At 40.8% G+C, this 16,864-nt stretch overlaps 1 protein-coding gene across 1 annotated transcript in view; it reads left to right on the top strand.

The window, feature by feature from the left end:
- LOC135107245 (uncharacterized) overlaps window positions 1-14,071 on the top strand; it is a 175,962-nt gene extending 161,891 nt beyond the window's left edge. Inside the window, exons 5-7 of the mRNA XM_064016905.1 lie at window positions 7,227-7,360; window positions 11,718-11,946; window positions 13,015-14,071. Coding sequence (XP_063872975.1) covers window positions 7,227-7,360; window positions 11,718-11,946; window positions 13,015-13,100 — 449 coding nt within the window. The 3' untranslated portion in view covers window positions 13,101-14,071. The remainder of the gene's footprint in view (window positions 1-7,226; window positions 7,361-11,717; window positions 11,947-13,014) is intronic.
- Window positions 14,072-16,864: the final 2,793 nt, after the last annotated feature.

Below are 16,864 nucleotides of genomic sequence, written 5' to 3'. Positions count from 1 at the left end.
GTAGTAGTAGTAATAGTAGTAGTAGTAGTGGTAGTAGTAGTAGAAACAGCAGCAGCAGCAGAAGCAGCAACAACAGCAGCAGCAGCAGCAATAGCAGTGGTAATAGTCGTAGTCGTAGTAGTAGTAGTAGTAGTATCTAGTAGTAGTAGTAGTAGTAGTAGTAGTAGTAATAGTAGTAGTAGTAGTAGTAGTAGAAGTAGTAGTAGTAGTAGTAGTAGTAGTCGTAGAAACAGCAGCAGCAGCACCAGCAGTAGTAGTAACAGTAGTAGTAGTAGTAGTAGTAGTAGTAGTAGTAGTAGTAGTAGTAGTAGTAGTAGTAGTAGTAGTAGTAGTAAGAGAGGTAGCATTAGTATCAGTAGTATTCCCCACACACATCCGTCGTTGCATCATCAACAACAAAAGAATGTTCCGTTTTCCTTCTCGAGCCCGAGTAACCCTAACCCGAGGCTCAGGTTCACCGTACAGATGCTACTAATTGTACCTTCCGGACTTAGTGGCTGAAGTTTTATCTTCCTTCTACAACACTCTCTTTGTCTTGTTTCTTAGTCTGCTTTTTCATATGTGTTGCATGTAAATCTCCGTGTGTGTGTGTGTATGTGTGTAAGTGTTTGGAGAGAGAGAGAGAGAGAGAGAGAGAGAGAGAGAGAGAGAGAGAGAGAGAGAGAGAGAGAGAGAGAGAGAGAGAGAGTAAACCGAAGACACAAAGTTTGAGACAACATTAAATCTTCAAGCTTGCCTCTCTCTCTCTCTCTCTCTCTCTCTCTCTCTCTCTCTCTCTCTCTCTCTCTCTCTCTCTCTCTCTCTCTTGGTTTTCACACAATACTTTTCCAATTACCCAGCATTCTTTTCTCCTTTCCATTCCCAGCCACATCGCCTCGAGCCTCTCTCTCCTCCCTCGCTACACTATCCTTGAGTTCTCTTCCTCCTTTCCCTGTGTCCCTCCTTCCCTCCTCCCGCGCTCGCTCGCTCTTTCCTTCCTCTTTTCATCCTTCCAATTCTTATCTACTTCGCTTTACCTCGTTTCCATGTCCCATTCTTTTGCATTTCCCTTTTATCCTTTTGCTCCGCGACCACGGCTACCACCTCCTCTGCTTCCTACTTCTTGTCGTTCCCTCCTTTTATTCTTTCCCTGCCCCTCCGCCTCTTTCTCTTTTTTCCTCTTTTTTATGCTACTACTCCTCGTCCTACACTTCCACAGAGTCCTCCTCCTCTTCCTCTTCCCCATACTCTTCTTCCTCTTCTTCCTACGCCTTTTCCTCCTCCTCCTCCTCCAAACAATTCGACTCCTGTCTCGTCTCTTGTGTTGTGTTCCTCAGAGAAAATAAAACTCCGCAACACTGAATTAAATACATTAATCTTGAAACACTTCCCTTCCTTCCCTTCCTTTCCCACCTGCGTCACAATCCACCCCCTCTTCCTGCGTCGTCCCTTCCGCACCTCCCTTCCTTACCAACCCTTCAGGCACGGGAGAGTAATTGGAGTTAATAAGGAGTGAGTGGCTTGTTGAATGTTGTCTTAATTGTGGGTGCAGTGGGCAAGTCATTGTGGGGAAGAGTAAGAGCGAGAAGGAGTTTGCTATGCGGGTGGGTAATAGTGAGAGGGCTTGCATTGGTGGGTGGTGAGTGGCAAGGAAACTTCATCACAGGGGGGTTAGAAGGGGAGAGATTGGGAGGGGAGCGCTGATCATGAGTTAGTGATGAGACTTTGGAAGACAAAGGTGGTGTGGTGTCTGGTGATATGGTATCTGGTGATATGGTGTGTGTGTGTGTGTGTGTGTGTGTGTGTGTGTGTGTGTGTGTGTGTGTGTGTGTGTGTGTGTGTGTTTGTGAGTGGCCGTGTGGTTGTTTTGAGGACAAAAAATGACAAAGTCTGTGAACGCTAACTAGACAATGGCTGGAGGAAGGAAAGGAAGGAGGGAGCCAGGGAGGAAGAAGAACCGTGTGAGAGAGAGAGAGAGAGAGAGAGAGAGAGAGAGAGAGAGAGAGAGAGAGAGAGAGAGAGAGAGAGAGAGAGAGAGAGAGAGAGAGAGAGAGAGAGAGAGAGACCATGAAGATATATAATGAAAAATAATTCAGTTTTTCATCTGGAAAAAACACTAACAGTATGTTTTCTTGAAAATTGTATATATTATTTTTCATATAAAACAGACAATTGACTGTTTAAAAATGTAGAAAGCAAACAGTGGGAGGAGGAGTGAGGGAAAGACAAGGAGAGAAAAGCGTGGAGACGAGAAGCAGACGACGCTGTAACCTCTGCCTTAAATCACAACTTAGGCAGACAGTATCTGGGAAGTTTTCAATAATAAGTCCAAGGCGTAGAAGTTGTGGCAGTGAGGAGGACAGGCTCTCTCTCTCTCTCTCTCTCTCTCTCTCTCTCTCTCTCTCTCTCTCTCTCTCTCTCTCTCTCTCTCTCTCTCTCTCTCTCTCTCTCTCTCTCTCTCTCTCTCTCTCTCTCTCTCTCTCTCTCTCTCTATATATATATATATATATATATATATATATATATATATATATATATATATATATATATATATATATATATATATATATATATATATATATATATATATATATATGTGTGTGTAGGTATGTATGTGTATATATTCCATTTCCACACAGAAATATATTTAGAAACGTAAATGATAAAGAGTTCAGAAAAAAAGTGGCACAATGAAGCTAATTATTCTGATATAGAGAAGAGGCAGGATTTTCATGAAACTAATTATATATTGAAGATCACTCACGTGCGCTGATAAAAATGCCAAACGTTAATGCTAAATGAGAGACTTTCATTTTACGTAAATATACATTTGCAATTTATTATATATATATATATATATATATATATATATATATATATATATATATATATATATATATATATATATATATATATATATATATATATATATATATATATATATATATATATATATATATATATATATATATATATATATATATATATATATATATATATATATATATATATATATATATATATATATATATATATATATATATATATATATATATATATATATATGATAAATTCCGAGCTAAAGAAGAGGTGAGCAGGGATACATCTAGAGTTTCTTTCTTCATTTATTTTTTGCAACGTTTCACCTTCACAGAAGGCATCTTCAGGCTAAAAGACATGGTTAAACTTTAGTAAATCAGTTAAAAGATACATTTGAAATAAAAAAAAAACACTAACACACAGGGTTATAGCGAAAAATGAATGGACACACTGGTAAACACTGGTGTTAGGTAAAGATAAGTAGAATAAATAAGAGTGCAGTGTAGTGAACAGACCTGGTGTGCTGCCACTGGTGGAGGGATGAGTCAATACTCATCTTTCCACTAGCGAGAGCACACCAGGTCTGTTCACTACACTACACTCTTAATTATTTATTTGTTTTTATCTAACATAAGTGTTTACCAGTATGTCCATTCATTTATCATTACTGTCTGTACATTGTTTATTTATTTCTTATTTTTATTTTTTGGTTACTATACCACTGTTTCCCTTCATACCATATGTCTGGTTTTAGTTTACTTACGTTGCCGTGCTCCCTATGGATTAGTTTATATATATATATATATATATATATATATATATATATATATATATATATATATATATATATATATATATATATATATATATATATATATATATATATATATATATATATATATATATATATATATATATATATATATATATATATATATATATATATATATATATATATATATATATATATATATATATATATATATATATATATATATATATATATATATATATATATATATATATATATATATATATATATATATATATATATATATATATATATATATGTACACATACATAGGTATAATACATACTCCTAAGTGAGTGTGTTTTGAAACAGTACAAATTATTTTGGAATCTAAAAAGAATGAGAACAATGTAAGATCATATTTTGCTTTTGTATCATTAATTAAACATGGATGGGAGTGAGTGACGCGTCTTGCTGCTGTAACTGCACCCACGAGCGTGGGTTGGCCGGACTGGTGGTGCACCGCTGCCATCTCGTTCACAACAAAGAAATTTTTTTAGAGTAACGAAATGTTTTCTAGAAATGAAACTCTAAATAAACGTGCAATTATGGTTATGAAATCCAGTGGAGGTTAGTTGGGAATGAAAGAATTCTGTTTGGTGTTATCACTGAAGAATTTCAAAATATTTTGAGCAATAGCAAAGGTTTCACGAAGATTGAATTTAATTGGCCTTCCAGTTTTAGGAAGACTGGAAATCTCCTTTTCTTTCGCGTGCGTTTTCTTTAACCAGACACATGAAAACCACATCTTTATTTTATTTTTATTTATTTATTTATTTATTTTTATTTATTTATTTATTTATTTATTTATTTATTTATTTATTTATTTTTTGTATTTGTCTGTTAATTTTGAATTTTATTTTTCATCATACCGGAGGAAACGTTGTCTTGCTTTCCTCTAGTTCTCATTTCTTTATGCATTTATTCATGTACGTATATGTCTGTGTGTTTGGCGCGAATGCTTACCAGAGTTGTTCAGGTCGTGGGTCGTGTTGGAGGAGAACGGTTTACTTAAGGCGGCCGGAGTTATTTAATCGTTCCAGGCATCAAGTTAATGCGCTGACCGGTAACTGCCATGGGGTACATAATGGTAATTATTATTTCCTTACTGTGTACAAGATGACAATGGTAGTGATTTTGAGTGGAACGATAACAATAACAATGATTCTGATGATATCTCGAGCTCAAAAGTTGTCCACGTAAATTAAGATTCAGCCAGGCGTTCTTTATGAAAGCTTCTTTTAATCAGACCCTGTAATTCATCAGTTCAAAAACGAAAAATCGGTACCTTTAGCTTGGCATATGCAACACCAAAAGAATGTAAAACTGTATGGTCAGAAGGAAACATTATTCTGGGAAAAGGATCTCCATAAAACTGCTCAAGAAATTATCGCTATGTGTTATTTTCATATTCACTTTCAATAATACATTGTTCCTCAGTTGATAAAGTTACCTCAAAATTATTAATGCATTATGATATCCACGTCCTTGTTCAGCTCAGCATGGTGCTTACTCAGCTGGTTGGTTGTTGAGGAGCTCTCGTCAACTTTCTCAGCTAAACATACAAGGCCCATATAACTCGTGAAATATTGTTGTAAATTCATTATTAAATTTGAATGAACCAAGGCCAGCAGATTTTATAAACTTTATTAATTGAAAAGGTAATGCAGTTATTGTTGTACAGATATATAAAAAAAAAAAAAAGTAAAAATATTCGTATTTTCACACTTTATTTGTCAGAATGTTGAGTAATGACAAAAATGAAAAAAAACATATAGGATATTTAGAGTCGAGAGTCCAGTACCCTGCTACACTAACGACCATTGTTCTTTGTGTTTTACTTCAGTCCTAAGTTCTTCTGTCTAATGATAATCTCCATACACCACATAGAAATCGGCAGTCTTAGAACATCAGAGAAAATAAAAGTGGGAATGAGCGTGGCATGTTACTTAACTTGTGACTGACTACCTTGTCTGTTTCTATGACAAAAGTGATATTTCCTGATTTTATCGAAGGTGCTGTTCTTTCAAAATCTTTGATTCTTTGATCTGCTAAAAATCTGTCGATTGTCATGTGTTACAAGGATTCGGCAGATCCGATGACTTAATACCAGCCTTTTGTTCCCATTACCATGCTCTCTCTCTCTCTCTCTCTCTCTCTCTCTCTCTCTCTCTCTCTCTCTCTCTCTCTCTCTCGCTCTCAACCTTAAGTCCTCTGATCCGCCGGGAATCTATCAACTGTTGGGTTTTCTAAAGATAATGTCATCAGATCAGAGGGCTTAACGTCGAGTGGAAAGAGAAAGTAGTGGTAATGATAGTAGAAAACTACCGGCCTTTGACCACGACTGTACAGTATCGAAAACTGTGAACACTGTACATCTGTCTCTACCAAGCAACCTTCCTCAGATCAAACCATCATCCACAAATTGTTACTTTTGCAAGAAAATTCTTCATATGAAAATTATTAAACACATTCCCCAAAAAACTCTTGTCACTTGCTTTTGTGCTGAAGTTATGTAAAAATAAAATGTTTATATACATAACTCGGTGCATTCATTAGAATACGAATTAACAACAGGGAAAGGGGGACAGTAGTTATATCATCACAATTGTGGTTTTAAATTTTCAGTGTTTTAATTTTATACTCCATTTTTACTGAATATTTTCACTCGCGGCGCCATATGGTCAGTCATGAAAACTACGTTACTGAACGTTAGTGAACTATTTGCACAGGTGTTTGCCATTACTCACATCCTGTTGTTGTGTCTAGTATTTTCAAAATTGTATCCAACACTTCATACCATAGCATCGGTTTCATTAGATTCCATGTTACTAGATATCATGGTAAAGACGACACTTTTCGTTATCGTTTGGTCATCTGGTTACTCATGCAGCAAACATATAAATGATTGACCTTAGTATAACTTCTTATTAGGTAATCTAATACAGTCTGAAAGCTGCTCGAGAGTCGTTTCCACTGGGTTACTTTCGTATAAAACAATACAGAGCAAACTGTTTCCTCACTTATCTAGTCAGGGTCGTGGCTGCGTCACCTCCACTTGGGATAGCGAAAGCCGAGGGACGCAATGGCCAATGCACCTGAGCCACCGGGAGGACATTATTGCGTCTACCTGGAACGTTATGTTCTGCGGGTCACCACATCATGCCACGCTAATCACTTCACCTAGTTTTGTAGACTAACATTAAATGGACAACCAGACCCAACAGCAGCTTCCTCAGGGAACACTGGATGACACCGGTGTTGCGATGTAGTGCAACACACACACACACACACACACACACACACACACACACACACACACACACACACACACACAAACTGGTGTTAACTGCCTAAATAATAAACCGTTTATTATTATTATTATTATTATTATTATTATTATTATTATTATTATTATTATTATTATTATTATTATTATTATTACAAACAAACACACACACACTTCACTATTTGACGTCTAACCTTATTTTGTCATAATTACTAAGATATATTTCTCACCTCCCCCCCCCCACACACACAAATTGTTGCTTGTGGTGGTGCTCGTGTTGGCGTCTCCTGTGTTGGCTCCGCGTCCTGATTGTCTCGGCCTCCCCAGTGCTGCCTCGAGGCCCGCCCATCATCACTGGCAGCAGGAACTATTACCAACACAATGAGAGGGTGGCGCTCAACTGTACCAGCCCACCGTCCCGCCCCGCTGTGGTGCTCTCCTGGACTGTGAACGGCCACCAGGTGAGAGAGAGAGAGAGAGAGAGAGAGAGAGAGAGAGAGAGAGAGAGAGAGAGAGAGAGAGAGAGAAGTTTTAGTGAGCCTTTCCAGGTTGCATTTCAATATTACAAGTAATATTTGGAGGTAGAGGATAAACACCAGTCAGAATATGTTACAGCTGCAGCCAACACTTTTACTCTAATTAATTGCTTCTGTCTATTGTGATCTCGGTATTTCTTTGTTGTTTATTCTCTGTGTCTTGTCTTTCTATCTACATGTATCTGTCTATCTGCGTTTTTCATCCCTCTTTTATTCTCTCTCTCTCTCTCTCTCTCTCTCTCTCTCTCTCTCTCTCTCTCTCTCTCTCTCTCTCTCTCTCTCTCTCTCTCTCTCTCTCTCTCTCTCTCTCTCTCTCTCTCGACACACACCACCACACACAAAACACACACACACACACACACACACACACACACACACACACACACACACACACACACACACACACACACACACACACACACACACACACACACACACACATAAACATACAGGGGGTAGGTGAAGACAAAGCAAACAGGTAAACACGGAGACACGCGAGGTCGTAGAGGAAAGCGCGAGAGAAAAAAAAAGTGGAATCGGGGAGAGGTGCTAAAGGTGAGACCAGGGAGCGGCGAACACAGCACAAGGAATGAAAACAATTTAACTAGCAAAGTATTTCGAGACGTTAATGTCGGTGTAGAGAGAGAGAGAGAGAGAGAGAGAGAGAGAGAGAGAGAGAGAGAGAGAGAGAGAGAGAGAGAGAGAGAGAGAGAGAGAGAGAGAGTGCATTACCTTCTTTAATTGTATATTATTATTATTATTATTATCATTATTAATAGGCAGTAGTAGTAGTAGTAGTAGTAGTAGTAGTAGTAGTAGTAGTAGTAGTAGTAGTAGTAGTAGTAGTAGTAGTAGTAGCAGCAGCAGCAGCAGTATTATCATGCATTTTTCTTTCAAATTCTCGACACAGCTTTGACTTTCCTTCCACTTGTACTCTCTCTCTCTCTCTCTCTCTCTCTCTCTCTCTCTCTCTCTCTCTCTCTCTCTCTCTCTCTCTCTCTCTCTCTCTCTCTCTCTCTCTCTCTCTCTCTCTCTCTCTCTCTCTCTCTCTCTCTCTCTCTCTCTCTCTCTCTCTCTCTCTCTCTCTCTCTCTCTCTCTCTCTCTCTCTCTCTCTCTCTCTCTCTCTCTCTCTCTCTCTCTCTCTCTCTCTCTCTCTCTTCTCTCTCTCTCTCTCTCTCTCTCTCGATACCTAGGGAGTGTTAATTAAGCCTTACCTGTCGGGAACACCTGGTTCCCTCATTACCCTTCTGGAGGAGAGCGGCGGTTCTTCCCATAAGAAGATGAATTTAGCATTACTTCCAATTAAGCAAATTTCAATAGCAAGCACGAGACGGAGGAGAAAGGGAACGTTGAGGACCAGGATCAGCTGCACATGAGAGAGAGAGAGAGAGAGAGAGAGAGAGAGAGAGAGAGAGAGAGAGAGAGAGAGAGAGAGAGAGAGAGAGAGAGAGAGAGAGAGAGAGATTCGTATTTTTAGTAATTTTTTAACGTAAGTAATAAAATATCTTGCGCGCGTGTGTGTGTGTGTGTGTGTGTGTGTGTGTGTGTGTGTGTGTGTGTGTGTGTGTGCTTTCGTCTGTCATTTTCATCAGTGATTTGTGAATATCAGAACATCTTTGTTTTAGATACTGACAGAAATAAACGTTTCTTAAGCACTAAACGAAAATGTAATTATGATATCTTTAAACTCGTAAACATGCAATAAAATCAAGATATGTGTAGAGGGGGGTTAGATGGATTACAAGTGATGTATGTATTTATAACATGACAGAGGTGATGAATGGTGCAAACATGTCTGTGTGTGTGTGTGTGTGTGTGTGTGTGTGTGTGTGTGTGTGTGTGTGTGTGTGTGTGTGTGTAAGAGGGGGGAGGGTTGGTGTGTGTAGGTTTGTGTCGGTGTGTGTGATGCAGGTGCGGGTCAGCCAAGTGTGAATATAAGCGAGCCAAAAGGTGTTACTATTTGTGGTGAATAATGCGAGGGAAATGTGTGCACCTGTGGCCTTTATGGCAGATATTCATGATGCGTGTTGAGGGTCAAGTGATGGTCTGCACCGGGGAAAAAAAAAATGTTTATACGATGAGGAAAAGGTTAACACTCGAGCAGCAGAGAGAGAGAGAGAGAGAGAGAGAGAGAGAGAGAGAGTCAGATATGTGTGTGTGCGTGTGTGTTCTGCCGGGACGTGAAATGCTTTATGCACACATGCTTAGAAGTTAAGTGACCGAACTTCCCCGAACAAAGAGCAGACGTTGCCAGTGCTTGGGGTAATCCTTGTGATGATGAGTATTGTTTGCCGCACGAGTTCATGGCGGGTAAGTTCCGTCGATAATACACCACCACAACCACCACCACCACCATTACCATCATCATCATCATCATCATCACTGCCATCATCATCATCATCATCATCCAATGCCTGGCTAGCTGAGCAGTGCAATCCCCGGTTCGTGGCTTAAAAGTTGTGGGTTCTCTCTATCCGAACTCATAGAAGATTTTCAGCAGTAAAAATAACGCTCTTTTGTAATCTATTTCATTGGTAAATTCTGAAACTCCCTATATGTTTTATATTTCTTTTTTTTTTCTCTCACAACTGAAGCTGTTTTAAAATAGGATTACCAATAATCAATTTTCTTTTTAGGAGTAAGGGCGTACTGCGAAAAATTTGCCTTGTGTGTGTGTGTGTGTGTGTGTGTGTGTGTGTGTGTGTGTGTGTGTGTGTGTGTGTGTGTGTGTGTGTGTGTCCTTGGTTAAACTCCTTGACAAATAAAAATTCCTACTCGGCGCCATATGGCCTCGTTGCCGTGGCGCCATAACTAAAGGAGCTCTGTAATCCCACTATAGGACACAGACGTAGGTCTCCTCCACTCCTCTCCATTCGTGTTTGTTAGCCGGCCGTCATTTCCAGGCCCCTCTGCAAAAGTTCTCATGTCTCCATCTTTTCTCTGTTTGCGCTGTTTTCTTCTGCCACTCTCAGAGATGAGGATAAGAAATACTACTGGGCAAAAGATGCGGATGACGATGAGTTTGAGGACGAGGATGCTATGATGATGATGATGGTGATGATACTGATAATGATACTAGTACTAAGACTACTGCTACTACTACTACTACTACTACTACTAAACTATTACTACTACTACTACTACTACTACTACTACTAGTTATAATAATAATGAAATAATAATAATAATAATAATAATAATAATAATAATAATAATAATAATATTATTATTATTATTATTATTATTATTATTATTATTATTATTATTATTATTATTATTATTATTATTAAAATTATTATTGTTATTATTATAGTAGTAGTAATAGTAGTAATAATAATGATGATGATGATGATGATAATACAGTAAAATCCCTCTTATCCGGCATCAACGGGACCGCCGACATGCCGGATACTTGAATATTGCCGGATACTTGAATAGAAGTGAAATTATGTCCACAATCACCACCCTACACTCACGCATCTTACCATAACAAAGATCAGCTGATCTTAATCAGCAGCTGATCTGATCAGCTGCTTAAGTGTAAGCACAACACGCTTCCTTTTTTCTACAACTTTAGGCATGATGAAGGCGTCAGGCGATAAACAGTGCACACGCGGGACTGAGTCACTGAGTAAACACAGTGCAGTGGGCGAAGCAGTGCGCTCTGGTGGCAAGGGGACAAAGTATGCCTCGCGAGGGAATTTTAATCGATTTTATGAGTACACATTGATTTTTTATTGATTTTAAGGCTCGGGAAAAATGTGCCGGATACTTGAAGCTGCTGGATACTCGAATGCCGGATGAGAGGGATTTTACTGTAATAATAATAATAATATTAATAATAATAATAATAATAATAATAATAATAATAATAATAATAATAATAATAATAATAATAATGATAATAATTATAATTATTATTATTATTATTATTATTATTATTATTATTATTATTATTATTATTATTATTATTTCTTATATTTTTTAAAAAATTCATTGAAAGAATGAGAAGTTAATCTTGCAAGTACAACCATAAAACGACTAGCACCCAGCACACACTTCTCTACCTCCCGGAATATACGAGTATATCTATGGGAAAATTGTGCTCAGTTCTTATATATGTTAACCCGAAGCAGCTTTTATGAAGTACGCAGATAACCCTTTGTCGAGGAGGCATAACTTTTATACATTACATGCGGCATTCATACGTTTCTGCTACACCTTCCCTTTTGACAGTTGCTTAAGTTCTCAAACAAAGCCTTCTATGAACTGCTCTTCCAGGTATCCGACAGCCACATACGGACGGTGGAAAAGGTTACCAACCCTGCCGGCCTGGAGCGAGTCACCACGCGCCTGGGCCTCCGCGTCACACAGGACCACTTCCGCGGGGGCACCATGACCATCACCTGCGAGGGCCGCTTGGCAGACCTCTACGCCAGAACCGCCCGCATCCGCATCCGTGAGCCCTCGAGTCGCTGGTTCACCTCCACCAACCTCTACCACACGTCTGGTGAGAGAGAGAGAGAGAGAGAGAGAGAGAGAGAGAGAGAGAGAGAGAGAGAGAGAGAGAGAGAGAGAGACGTAGACATAGAGACAGACAGACAGAAGTAGACAGACAGACGTAAACAGATGGGCAGATGGAGACAAACACATTCTGACAGACACAGGGAAAGAAAAAAGAACTATTGTTAGAGGCAGAAATATCACAAGCGTTGCACAGGAGTGATGTAGACAATCAGAGAAGCGAAGATGGGAAGACGTCGAAAAAGAAGGATAAAACAAGGAAAAGAAAATAAAACATGGCGTTTAAAAAAAAAAAAAAAAAGGACATGGCGTGGCTGAGACAGGGACGGGGCCGCGGGAGCTGTAGGAGGAAAGACGCCGTGCACATGACAGGGTCCTATACTCCCCGAAGAGAAGGATGCGGTCAGGATGCTTTATATACTGGTCTCCTCTGAGTGTGCTGTATCTTGAAGGAAACGCGACTGTAATGTGGAAGGCTCAGGGACGTTTGATGATATTTAAAAGTTTCCCCCCTTAGCTTTTAGAATTTCTTTCTGAAACATCCCGTCTCTCTCTCTCTCTCTCTCTCTCTCTCTCTCTCTCTCTCTCTCTCTCTCTCTCTCTCTCTCTCTCTCTCACACACACACACACATATACACACAGGCACATTGTAATCATCTAGTCTCTTCTCTTTTCGGCTCTTCAGTTTCCTCTCATCTTACGCCCTTGACAGTGACCGCCATAAAAGTAACCAGGCGCTGCTCTCGACCCGCGGAGCACAAAGCGGTCGTTGTATAATCTGCCGACACTTCATGGAAAACGGTGTTGCGTGTAGCGGCGGCGAGTGTGTGGAGGGCGCCGCGCCACTGGGTTAGGAGATAATCCAGAGATTCACCTGGATGAGAAGTGTACGAGTACAGATACTCTTCCTCCACCTCCTCCTCCTTCTCCTCCTCCCCCTCTTCCTCTTTTCAGGCTTTTCGTACAGCCTTCTCCCTTTAAAGCACATATACATTCTTACCTTGCCTATCCTCGTATATAAGACACTAATACTAACACAGTCCTTCCCTCACAGCCTCAAGCCATCTGGAAGCGTCGTGGTGTAGTGTCGTGGCAGCAATGGGAATCATCAGCCACGTTCTGTGCCAGTTTCTGTCATAAGCCACATCGTCTCTACTACCCTTATCACCACCACCACCACCACCACCACCACCACCACCACCACCAAAGTCGTTGCCATCTGCCACTTTCCTGCCGCCTCCCCCGCGTCTCACTGGCCGATCTCGCACCATAGGTAAATACACAGCGGCTATACGGACCACTGCACACGGGCCTCCTCAAAGGGCGGACTGGCGGGTGCCGCCGTGGCTTGTGGGAGGGAGGAATCCACGCGCCCACTGCTTGAGACAGTGACCAGGACTTCATGATGAAGTTTCTCCCTGAACGTTTTTTTTTTTTAAAGTTTTGAAGGAGTTAAGGACAACTGTGTGATGGTACTTGCAGGTGAACGGTTAGGTGAATTAAGAGGAGACACCTCATCCTTCAGACTGTGAAATAGTGACACGGAAGATCGATTTTGATAGTTGGACGATTTCCAGACGGCGCTAAGAAATTGTTAATATGGAAAGAACTCAGACGCTACAGACATCTTCCTTGTGGCCTACTCCTTGTCCTTTGTGGAGAGAAAAGACATCTGGGATGAGTAGCTTACTCTAGCGGTGTGGGTCAATGACTCCGTGTCCATTTCTCACTGCTGAAAAAAAAGAAAGTAAAAAGAATTATGTTCTGATCTGTCGCCTTGTCCCAGAGGAGAACACGCGAGGGTCTGTGAAGGAGGCCAGTCGTGTCGTCGTCGCTATTGTCGTTGTTGTTCAGTCGATTCCTTTCTTGTCTTGCTCACTCGCGCCACGGAGAGGAGGGAAAGGAAGAAGAAAACTTCAGCTCCACTCATGGAGAGAGGAAAGAGAGAAAGGGAAAGGAATAGGGTAAGAAAAGGAGATTACTGTCTGGTTGCACGCCAAGCTGGAAAAAAAAATTAATTAAAGTCTCTCTCTCTCTCTCTCTCTCTCTCTCTCTCTCTCTCTCTCTCTCTCTCTCTCTCTCTCTCTCTCTCTCTCTCTCTCTCTCTCTCTCTCTCTCTCTCTTTTTCGGCTGTCTATACCTACCAATCTACCTTCCTCTCTCCCTCCCTCCATCCCTCCCTCGTACCCGCCTGCCTACCTTGGAAAACCCTGCCCCCGTGGCCGCCTTGCCCCTGCGTGGGACCAGTGGGAGCTGTGTGTAATTCACCATCTAAATTCATGGGAGGGAGATTGGAAGCCAGAAATGATGAGACTATCTCTTGTGATGTGTCACTGCTGCGTTACCTGCGTTAAGATAAGGGGAGGGGAGGCAGAAGCAGGGAAGTAAATGAAGGAGGAGGGGGATTGTATATGAGAAGGGAGAGATTAGGCAGAAGGGTAGAGAGGTAGTTAGGGTGCCAAGGAGATGGAGGAAGCGAAAGGAGAGAGCGGGAGGAAGAAGGTGCTTAAGCCTGAATCCTCCTTAACAATATTGTAATTATATTTCACTTTAGTGTTGACGTAAAAAAAAAGTGTTTTAAAGCTTAAGTAAGAAAACATTTAAAGTATATATGTATAAACATATTTGCTTCACATTTGCTGTTAAAGCCAGTGGTGGACTTGTCCAGCTTACGGCATTGTGTGTGTGTGTGTGTGTGTGTGTGTGTGTGTGTGTGTGTGTGTGTGTGTGTGTGTGTGTGTGTGTGTGTGTGTAATGATAATAATAATAATAATAATGATAATAATAATAATAATAATAATAATAATGATAATAATAACGTGTGTGTGTGTGTGTGTGTGTATGTGTGTGTGTGTGTGTGTTTATTTACATGTGTGTATTCGCCACCATGGAGCTCTGTATTAAACTTAGCATGGAGGTCACTGTGTCATAGAGATGTCCTCACACACGCGCGCCGTCTCGGGAACACTTGTACAGCCCTCTTCATCCCTACAGCCTGCTGCTGCTCCTCGGCGCCTCGACATTGCGTGCGATTGATAAAGATGGAAATATGGGCATTCAGTGTTTATATATCAGCAAACGCGTACTCTGGATGTATTCTTGTAAGTGTTCACGCCGCACGCTCTGTTCTGTGGGTCTGTTGCCGTCCCGTGAGGAAGGTCTGCCGTTCGTAGCTCGGCGTGTCGCAGGGAGAGCCTGAGCCTGAGGTGTGGTGGTGTGTGGAGCACGATGTTGTGAGCCATCTGCTCTCTCTCTCTCTCTCTCTCTCTCTCTCTCTCTCTCTCTCTCTCTCTCTCTCTCTCTCTCTCTCTCTCTCTCTCTCCACAACATTACTACACTCCACGTTCCAACACAACACATCACCACCACAAACACCACACAATGACACTCCACGCCTCAACATACCATCACCACCACCACCACCTCCACCACCACCACCAACAGACTGCCCCTCGTCCCTGCATCGCCGCCCCTCGTCAGGTCCGCCCTGTAATCAGAGCGACGTGTCCCCGCATCGAATCTTCACTCAGCGCCTGGAGATGAAGAACCGTGGCGCTGCTCCTTGGGGTGGCGGCCGCCTGTATATGGAGACTGAGGACCATATTCAGAAACACTTCTGCGCCGCACCTCCACTACTTTCAAAAGGCTCTAGTTGAAGTGACAGTTTTTTGAAGAGTGTTTTTTTTATGGTTCCAGTGACGGATTAATAAGATTTCTACATTATTAGTACGAGAAACAGTCTTGAGAACTCGGCTAATTATGTCTGTGGCCTTTGAAAATAGTTGTGGTGAGAGAGAGAGAGAGAGAGAGAGAGAGAGAGAGAGAGAGAGAGAGAGAGAGAGAGAGAGAGCAAAAGCGTTTCTAAATATGCCCTAAGTAAGTGTTGGTCTCTGATATGTGGTGTGGTACGGTATGAGAAGGAATGACTTCCCAAATACCGATACAATAAAGTCACCATGACACACACACACACACACACACACACACACACACACACAAACACAGACACGCACACACACACGCCGCCTCTACGTACACGGGTGTAAATAAACTATCCATGATCGCTTGTAATGCCGTGTTTCACTTCCCTCCGGAGCCTCGTGTTGGTGCTCCGCCGCAACGATTATATTTATTAATCCCGATTTTTGTTGCTTTGTTGCAGTATTTCTTTCCGTGACATTATGTTTGGTGATTATTTCTTTTTTTTATTATTTTTATATCATATTGCCAAAGATTTGGCTTACTTTTTATGCATGTGCTCTTTTCTATTGTTGTCTTGGTTATATTATATTGTGTTAATTTGTACAGTGTTTAATATGTTTTCTTCTGTCGTTCTTTCTTTGTTTCTTCTTTCTTATTCTTTTTTTCTTTCCTTCCTTCTTTCCTTTTTTCCTTTCTTTCTTTCGTTTCTTTTCTTTGTTTTTTTTTTCACTTACCTTTACTTTTGCTGCCTAACATTGTAGTTCCTTCACGTTTGGCGTTTGTATTATTTATTTCTTTAAAAATTCCCTTCCAGATGTATAGACGAAATAAACAAAGACGGAGAGAAAAAGAAGCCAGATGCACCAGCACAAAAGGTTAAATGAATACTACATAGAAGTCAAGTTTCAGTGAAGGCAAGTACAGAAATGCAACATTGGAGTGAGAGAATGACATTAGCTGCTGCGGGGAGCCTGAGACACTCACCTCCCTGGGGATGCAAAGGTGAGTGTGACGCAGTGTTATTAAGTAGACAAGGTGACCCAATCATACACCACAACACCACGAGGACATGCATTCAGAAAGAGAGAGAGAGAGAGAGAGAGAGAGAGAGAGAGAGAGAGAGAGAGAGAGAGAGAGAGAGAGAGAGAGAGAGAGAGAGAGAGAGAGAGAGAGAGAGAGAGAGATTGTGTGTATGTATATTT

This window comes from Scylla paramamosain, chromosome 15 (genome assembly GCF_035594125.1).
Source record: "Scylla paramamosain isolate STU-SP2022 chromosome 15, ASM3559412v1, whole genome shotgun sequence".
Classification (NCBI taxonomy): Eukaryota; Metazoa; Arthropoda; class Malacostraca; order Decapoda; family Portunidae; genus Scylla; species Scylla paramamosain.
Note: the sequence above shows the minus strand (reverse complement) of the source record. Positions and strands in the feature narration are given on the sequence as shown.